This window comes from Pinus tabuliformis, chromosome 7, assembly GCF_031772625.1.
Source record: "Pinus tabuliformis cultivar Carrire ecotype Pingquan chromosome 7, CPIR1, whole genome shotgun sequence".
NCBI lineage: Eukaryota > Viridiplantae > Streptophyta > Pinopsida > Pinales > Pinaceae > Pinus > Pinus tabuliformis.
The window spans coordinates 107,372,622-107,382,141 of NC_142293.1; the positions used below are offsets into that span (position 1 = coordinate 107,372,622).

Genomic DNA, 9,520 nt, shown 5'->3' on the forward strand with positions numbered 1-9,520 from the left:
AAGATCCTCAAGGATAGATTTCTGGAAGGACTCATTCTTCACTGGTTCAATCAGGGGCATAGGTATTCTTGAATTTTGGATTTCTAATTGAAAACTGAAAGAAGAAGGGGACTTGTCAAGGCATTCATCATAGACCTCGGATTATATCGGTGTTGATCTATAATTTGCATAACAGCTTCTCTGTCCCACTCTTGGCTGATCTGGACATTGAATAATGACTTCTCATAGGCAGCTTTGGTTAAAAAAGTGGCGATGCCTTTGTCTTCCATGCAATGAATCTCATCATCTTCCTCAAACTTTTCTTCTTCCATGATTACATTCTGAAAAGAGATCTTCACCCTTTAGTCTTCATTGGCCTCTTTGTTTCTTTGCAAAATCTGCAACTGCTCATTTGCTCTTCTATATGGATTTAGATTTGGAGGAGCAAAGGTGTTGGGAACTCTTCCTTTCCTAGAGTGTTGCTCAACCTTTAATTTGGAAACCTCAGAGGCTAATGACTCTATCATCTTGGCCATTTTATCCATCTTGGGGTCTGAAGATGAGGAAGATTCACCCCTCTATCTCCTTCTATTAGCATGTCACTTGAGCTTCTCTGCAGCCATGATGTTGGATTCTACTTCCAATGTTGCATCCTGCATCTCAACCATAGAAGCACATCTTCTTTCTCTCAATAGCAAGCAGAAGTCAGAATCAAAGGCATTGGCATAGGTGAGCTTGGCAAAGGTGGGAGTAGGTTTCACTTCAGCTGGTATCTTACTGTACATCCGGTTGAACCTTTTATTGAAATTGGACAATGACTCCCCATTTTCCCTTTTTAGGTTTCCAAACTCAGTATGATAATAGAGCAGATCTTTCTTATCCCCCCAATGCTTTAGGAACACATCATCTAAGGCCTCAATGTCTGTTATAGACCTAGGGGTTAATTCTCTGAACCATTTTCTAGCCTCTCCATCTAGGCTTTGGACGAATACTCTCATCCATACATCATCTTCACTAATATCTAGGTTATCAGCATAGCTATAGAATGACTCAAGATGTTCTTCTGTTGTGACTCCTTCTGTCCCAGTGAACTTAGGCATGTACTTCTGATATTCTCCTATAGGCATGGCATTCAAAGGAGTAGGCAATACCAAGGGCCCATACCTAGCAGCTATGATTCTTTCCATTTTGGTGGGTGCTTGTGGGCCTGCCATGACTGGGGTAGATGAAAGAGTGTTGGCAGTCTGAAAGGTAGGGAGTTGAGAAATGACTGACAGGGCTAAAGGAATATGATGGACAAGAGGGGAGGTTTCCTTTGGGCTGAAATCCAAAGGAGGACCTAAAGAATAAGGAGCTTTATGAATCTCCAAAAAAAATTCTTCACTGCTAGTGCTAAAGGCTATATTCTCAACATGTATGTGCTCTATTACAAGCCTTTCTCGAAGAGATGCATAAGCTTGTTTAGGTTTACCTGATCCTGGTGCTCCTTTCTGCGATAACTTTCATCCTTTGATGATCTTTTCAGGGTTAGGTACTAGGCCAGCTGGTGACTTCTGAGGATGTATGCCTCACAAACTGAGCTAGAACTTATGATGTGGAGTTGCCAAGAGGTTTGACCTCCAGTAGAGTCGCCAGATAGATGATTACAATTAAAAATGTGTCCAGACTTTGTCTATCATCAATGTTGGATCTGTGTCGTCTCCCAGGGAAGATGAGCTTCAATCTCCTCTCCCCGGTAATGGCGCCAATTAGGTTAGGGCTCCAAGAAACTCTCCTAGGTTGTAGCTTGGAGATGCCTGGTAACATATAATCTTCAATATGGTTCTAGGAACTTATTGGGATGGGTGATGGTTTGGTTCAAGCCAGATAACCACTTCTACTTTGTTTTCACTCCAAACATGCATGAACACCCTCAGACTACAAGGCTTTAGATCACCAATGCTCAAAAATTTTGGAATTAGGTGAATAGACAAAGAATACTAATGACACCAGCAGATGCATACAGAATGTATGATGGCCAGCTGCAACTAGTAAAGAAACTTGCAAATCTAATATATCAATGCAGAGATAAGATGACAATTATCTTGCATTAGATATAAAAGAAACCTGAGTGACCCACTCACTGATACATTCAATTTTCTAATCCAGAGATAAGATGACAGTTATCTAGCATTAGACGTAGAAGAAATCATGAATACAACACTTCAAGCACAAGCTTAGAACATAGGAGAAATGGGCATTGAGCAATTAATAGCAAAAGAAGCTTGCATTGCTGAAAATGAAGATGAGACACTGCAAGTTACAGAATATCTACAGTCTCCATAAGTTGAACTGAAACACAATTGCCAACCATGATTCCATCTTTCTTCCGACTATTTGTAATCTATCATTATAATGGCCCTTAGCCGTTTAGGGATGGAGGGGTCTTAATCGACCACCAACTACCATTAACTATCTAATAGCATCTTTGAATGTAGTTGCTTTCTCCACTACGAAAACCTGATCAGTTCTGGTACCGTGCTGTCCTCCAGGAGGTCAGATTGATCATGGCAATAAAGTTCCATCACTGTTTAATTTGGTTGCTGAGTCATGCTGTGTCCTTTTCTCCTCTGGCCATGCTCCTCTTTTAATTCGGTTTCATGGTCAGACTGTCGCCAGATTGACAGAGTCGGCCATCTTCTTCTTCGCGTAACAAATAGGACGTGGGGTATGGAGTGCATGGGCAGATGAACGGTTGTGAGTGATCATGAATGGTGGCTGTTAGATCAAGGGAAAAGTGTGGTGGGGATCGCTTTTTGGAGGCTAGCGGTCGTGACGGCAGCAGAACATGTCCGGTCTGTTGGATCTTCTGGCCAGCAGATCGAACAGTTATCAGGTGGCGGAGATGCGTGGACGGTAACACGCGTGGTGGTTTAGTTTAAGTGGAAACAACTTTTATCAGGCGGGCATTGGGCGATAAGCAGAAAATGCCAGAATTCGCCTGATGCCATTCAATGGATGACACGTACCAGTGGGGAAAGAGAAAAACCACCCTCATCGGGCGGGTATTTTTCGCGCTTGTTGTCCGCGCGATATGGGTGTTGACCGTTAGATCTGGCGGGGTTGATCTAACGGTAGAGAGCGATCAGGAATGATGCATTGATCAATAGCGGAGGGAGGTGGAATTACAAGGCGCCTTAGGGAGATGTGCTGATGGCGCGTATGGTGAATGGGTAAGTTTTTAAGGGGGTTTTTGGCTAATTCGCTTGGGGCTAAGATTAAAGAGGGTTTTGTCAGTGTATGAAGGTTGATTTAGGAAATGGGACGGGTAGAGTGTGAGTGGGGTAAAAGAAGAAGGGGAATGATGGCCCATGTGGGACCCCTTTAAGAACAGTGAAGCAGACCGAGCCTTTCCTTTATCCTTAAAAAAAAATCAGCACTGCATCTCAGGGCTAACACTTCCCATTGTGTCAACAATTCCATGCACCTCCCATCTTCCCAATATTCTTATCAACACATCACCCTTTAAGCTAACTATATGTTAAGCCTTTTGACCTTGTTTTATGCAGAGTGAAGAATAAGTTATACATGTTTTTTCTATCTATACCTCCACACAACTAAAACTATGCATAGTACCCTTCTTTGTTGTAGCCAATTTATCATACATTTGTGGGCTTCACTCAAGGTTTGAATTGGGCTTCGCTAAGGCATGGAAAACAACCTTTAAGCATGGAAATATTTAAGTGCTCTTAAAAATAAAATAGCCAAAAAAAAATCCCGTATCAAATTATCGAGGTTCCAATGTGTATAATGGGGTCACACATATAACAAGTTGTAACCATAAAACAATTCATCTCTACACCTTTCCTTGTTTGTCACTTCACAATTCTATATAGATTTATGTAAAATAAGCTTTGCATTTAGTCAATATTACATCTAATTTTCTTTGTGGTTTTTAAGTGACTAAGTACTATTCATCATGAACGATTTTTTATTAGTATTCATCACGAAGGATTTTTTATTGGAATACTGAATGAAAAGAATAACTTTGAAAATATCTATGTTTTCAACTTTCCACCTATCTTGAGTTTTACATGTAGTCAATATTTAATGGATTTTTTTTCTTAATTTTTAAGTGGTTAAATGCTAATCACCATGATTTTTTAGGTTGGAATTTTAAATCAATGACAAAACATTGAAAACATATATATGATTTGAACTTTCCACCTACCTTCCACCCAAAATTTTGAAAATATATCATTTGCTTTATCCATGAAAGTTCTTGGGAAAAATTTAATGTGTAGGGAAAAGACTATGCACCAAGTAATATTCAAATCATTAGAATATATATCATTGAACTTTCCACCTACCTTCCACCCAAAACATTGAAAATATATCATTTGCTTGATCCATGAAAGTTCTTGGCAAAAAGTCAATGTGCAAAGAAAAGACTATGTACCAAGAAATCTACAAACCATTAAAACATATATCATAAAATCCATATATATGGCATAGCTTTGCAATCCATATTCCAACAAAATAGTCTATTATAATTCTTGGAAAATAAGGTTTTCACTTTCCACTTATCTTTGAGCTTTACATCTAGTCAACATTTAATGGAATTTTCTTTGAAATTTTTTAGTGGGAAATCATTAATTACCATGGGTTTTGTTGTTGTAATTTTAAATCAACAATAAAAACTATGAAAAATATCAAAATTGTTATCTTCTTTATCTATGAATGTGTTTGGCAAAAATTCATGATGTAAAGAAAAAAATATGCAACAAGTAATCTTCAAATAGTTAAAATATAAAATGGAATAGATATTATCAAATCCATTTTTATATTTTAATTAGACATAGATTTAGAGTCCATATTTCGTGTTATATTCCAATAAAGCATAATGTATTCCAATCTTTGTAAAATAAGACTTTCCACATTCTAGCTATCTTGAGCTTTATATGTCATCAATATTTAACATAATTTTTTTGTTTGAAAATTTTAATTAGGTGAGCACTAATCAATATGAGTTTTTTTAATTGGAATTTTAAATCAATGACACAAATTTGAAAATATATATAGATTAGACTTTCCACTTACCTTCCACTTAAATTTTTAAAAATATCAAAATTATCATTTTTTTTTATCTATAAAAATTCTGGGCAAAAAATCAACATGTAAAGTAATGACTATGCGAAGTAATCTTTAATCATTAAAATATTATATCTTTTTTTTTTAGGGGGGGAAGGGAATCCCCGCTGAAGAAGCCACATGTTACATATATTACACCTCATGTTACATATATATATATATATATATATATATATATATATATATATATATATATATATGTATATTACAACATACATCTGTACGACAAACACATTACATCAAATACACTGCTGCGCAGCGGGATCGAAACCTGGTGGGGAGCGTGGCAACCGACCGCCCCCACCAACATATCATGCACATCGCGTGCATTAAAATATTATATCTATCTATATATATAATCTTATATTTCTATGATAAATAGCTTTGCAATTAATAATTCCTTTATATTCCAAGAAAATATAGTCTATTCCAATCCTTGTAAAATAAGATTTTTCATTTTAGAGCTATCTTGAATTTTACATATAGTTAATATTTAATGATTTTTTTTATTTATTTTTAATTGTAAGTGGTTGTTAGAATCATAAATTAATAGCAAACTTTATAAATATTTATAATTTGAACTTTCTACTTGTATTTCACTCAAAATTTTGAAAATATCAAAATTATTATTTTCTGCAAAATTTATAAATAAAACAAATACTATAGACCGAAAAATATTCAAATTATTGAAATATAAAATAATATATATACTATTTATTTCATTTTTATATTTCATTTATATGTTAATGTAGTATCTCTTTGAAATCCATATCTCATCTTCTATTTTAAGAAAAGCATAATCTATTGTAAACTTTGTAATTTGTAATATAAAACAAGGGGAGCTGCGACGCAGCGAGTCCCTGCGTGAAGTTGAGCCTGTAATATATAGTCAATGGCATAAAACAATGAACTGAGTTTTTAATATCCCGAGGAGGGCTTCAAACTTGATATGATATCTGGGTGGGCAACGAGCTGTGTGCATAGGGATGTCTTCAAAACTGTTGTGTATGTCTAGTTGTAACTGGGGTCATCGCACCCCTGTACAAATCAGTCTACATCACATTATTCCTAGTGCAATGTATTGCTGCCAAATTGAATACACAAAGTGCATGCAAATTTCTGTTTAGGTGACTACTATACTTTCAGTGATTCTTCTCTTGGGTCGGGAATTGAAATCCTCTGGTTCTCAGAGCATTTTTCTATGACGTTTTGCAGGAGTAATGAGAAACGTCTTGATTGTATCATACAACAATAGCTCAAAGTGTTGTTTGTTCTTTCCACTGGCGATATGCATCATGAGACAAATGACAGATGCTTGTAATGCAAGTACTTCTCTATTCCTCACCCCTATAGACACTTAAATATGAATTAGTTAATTTGGATTTTTTTCTTTCCATGCTGTGCGTTTGTGTATTTGCAGCCACTTGTTCAATCCTGCATGTATGTTGTTCAAATTACACAAATTCAAGTGGATTGACAATGTACATGGAATGTAGAGATCTTACTTTTCAGATCATCAGGGTTATAATGTTTACTGTTATATGGATATTGACATGGATGATGTGATTGGTAGATGAAAGAATCTGAGAATGGTGTAAAACAAAGAATAAAGAATTATGTCTGTTTTGTTCTTGGCTTTATTTTAATCTCTAAAGTTATCAACTATATGTGGAAGGGATCTTCTTTGCTGTATTTTTGCGCCTCTTGTGTATCTTTGATACTTGTGCTACCTATTCATCTGAACATTAAGCATACATTAACCAACCCAGAGATCAACTTCTCTACTAGAATTGGTGGCGTGAAGAAGTGACAAAATATGAGATTAAACTTGAGATTACAATCACTGGGGCTATATATAAATATCGGCAAATAAAGGAATTTGTAATAGATGGTAATGAGATTAAACTTGGCATTACAATCATTGCAGTTATAAATAAATATTGACAAATGTAAGAATTGTATTAATGTGGAAGGTACCTTATCCAAACTGAGTTTGGGAGAACTTTACATTACTGCTGTCCACATGTGTATATATATATTTATTAGTAATTAAAAGAACTGATCTAATACAGATGTTATAAAAAATGGAAAAATGTTCCGTGCTCCATTCCGTCTGCTAAAAACAATGCTTGACTCCCAATCATTTTCACTGCTCACGACTGTACTATGTTATAGGCAGCCGGAAACCATAATAGAAGGTTCAATGGAATCAAGTTTTATGTAATCAATATTAACAGCAACAACTAAATACACTAAATAATTTTTTCCGAAGTTCAAATTTTGATTAAAGAGTAGATATCGCTACATATATTATATTGCAGTACAGCTATGCGTCTTAAACCTGCAATTGCTTTGCAGTATAAATTGAATAATAAGAGTTAGCAATCAGTCAAACACTGAACATAATGCGCTGGCAAGGCTTGCACGACCATTCGGGAATCACCCTATGTAATCATATGCCAACAATAAAACTCTAGAAAAATCCCTTTTATCCGACGTGAGTGATGTTTTTTAAGAACTCAAGCGAGAAACAGACTAGGAACCAAATCAAAGGTGTATGTGGCACGTTCGAATGACTCATTAAAACTCCACGCGTGAAGCCCTTTCAGAAGTAGCTCTCCACGCGTGAAGCCACTCTCCACCCGTCAAACGATGATGTTGATGGTGGTAAGTATTTCTCTAGCACTGGATTCACTGATATTGCCTCAGGCGTGGGAAACGGCGAGGCAGATTCCACTGGTGTGGTCGGTGGACTTGGAGGCTGCGGCCACTGTCTTCTGAGGGCGCCGCAGACTCATATAAAGGACTGCATTTTGTTCGCCGAATTCGAATCTGGGGCTGTTCCAGTTCCTGCTCCCGAACGAAGGTGCAGGCGAAGGCGATGGCGATGACGCTCGGGGTGTCTGAAACCTTGATCTGCTGTTCTTGGAAGAATCCATGGAATTCTTTCGCTGGTGACTTTCAAGCTTGAGGACTTGGAAATTATCCTTTTAGCAGCATTTAAATTGTTTTCATTGTTAAAAAAATACTGTAATGGAATTTGATTGCTTCTGTTTTGTCTTGGCTTATGCTATAGCATTATATTTTGTTACTTCATTTTGTAGGGCGCACTCACCTTCAAGTAATTCATCCATCACCTTCAAATGCCCACCAGCAGCAGCAAGATGTAGAGTGGCCCCAGGACCTTTTGGGCCAAATGCAGGTACATTCACATGTGCACCCATATTGAGAAGCCGTCTCACCTACACCATATAAATAACAGAAGAAAGACTGTCAAGCAAGAAAGCACTTTTTTCCAATATTTTTGCATATGCAAAAGAATGGTGAAATCAACCAAGAACAGTGGTAAGTAACAGACGATTTCGTTAATTTCGAAATTTATATCCAATTAGAAAAGACTCTTCTTTTGCATGTATAGGTAATATGATTCTATCAACGAAAAACAGTGATCAGTACTCACAGACAAGGTGAACACATTTGAAATTAGGTTCTGTGAACACATTTGAAATTAGGATAAACATATGAAATTTCATTATTTGCGCAATAATCAGATGAAAAGCAAAAATAGAAAAAATAAGGCAGAGATTAAATATTTGTGTCTGGTGCCTTGTTTCTCCAGGATTTCTCAACAGATTTTAACCGACGCTAGCAACCCCCTGTGATTTTGTTGTCTGTTTTCCCAGGCAGGTGAAAATCGGTGCATTCGCCCTTCTATCAAGCTGGATTGATGCTGCCACTAATCCTACATACAGAAAGAAGCATAAACAATTTCAGGTATTTCATATTGTTTGTGACCTCAGCATGGGAATAAAGAGTTATTCTATCCATTAACTGAACCTAATTTAAGAAAAAAAGCACGCCACTACTAATTGCTCTTCGAAAAGGAACATTTACCCAGAAAGGGGGTTTTTCACGCCTGATGAGATCAACATTGGTCCAGCAAGATTCATCAACGAAGTCCATGTATTCGCCCTTGTCTTTCAGGGGAGATGCTGCGGTTATGGACGAGGTGTAAGTGCAAGCGCTCAGAATATCCAGACTCCCATTCACCGCGGCTTGGATAACACCAGTCTGAAGCGCAAAAAAGGGAAAAAAAAAACAGAAGTTAAAACCCCATACTCACAAAGTTGAATGGGAACCCTAAATAATTATTTACCTCTTTACCTCTGGATCTTTGGTGTAATCCGTGGGAGTGGCCATGTGAACCACGAAGTCATAGCCATGAACGGCAGAATCGAAGCTGCCCTGTGCATTAATGTCAGCTTTGAAAAGCGACAGAATATGGCGAGTTGAACAAACCCCAGCAGAACCCCAGCAGAAGCTAACATGCAACGGAATGCAATAAAGAAGGAAGACCAGGCGCAGGGCCAAAGGCAGCATAGTACAGAAAAGACGATGAGCTCGGTTGACT

General features: G+C 37.2%; 1 protein-coding gene across 1 annotated transcript; it reads right to left on the minus strand.

The window, feature by feature from the left end:
• Window positions 1–8,161: 8,161 nt before the first annotated feature.
• LOC149245515 (putative anthocyanidin reductase) lies at window positions 8,162–9,316 on the minus strand. The gene is made up of 3 exons (XM_089455608.1): window positions 9,274–9,316; window positions 9,004–9,180; window positions 8,162–8,351 (listed from the first exon to the last, which is right to left on the minus strand). Exons 1-3 carry the CDS (start codon window positions 9,307–9,309, stop codon window positions 8,175–8,177), a joined length of 390 nt encoding a protein of 129 aa, XP_089311734.1. The 5' UTR covers window positions 9,310–9,316; the 3' UTR covers window positions 8,162–8,174.
• Between the last annotated feature and the right edge of the window lie 204 nt (window positions 9,317–9,520).

Coding starts and splice junctions, on each gene's coding strand:
- LOC149245515 (XM_089455608.1), bottom strand. CDS start 9,309: ATGGCCACTCCCACGGATTACACCAAAGATCCAGAG. Junction 9,181..9,273: donor ATTACACCAAAGATCCAGAG/GTAAAGAGGTAA, acceptor TTTGCGCTTCAG/ACTGGTGTTATCCAAGCCGC. Junction 8,352..9,003: donor GTGAAAAACCCCCTTTCTGG/GTAAATGTTCCT, acceptor TATATGGTGTAG/GTGAGACGGCTTCTCAATAT.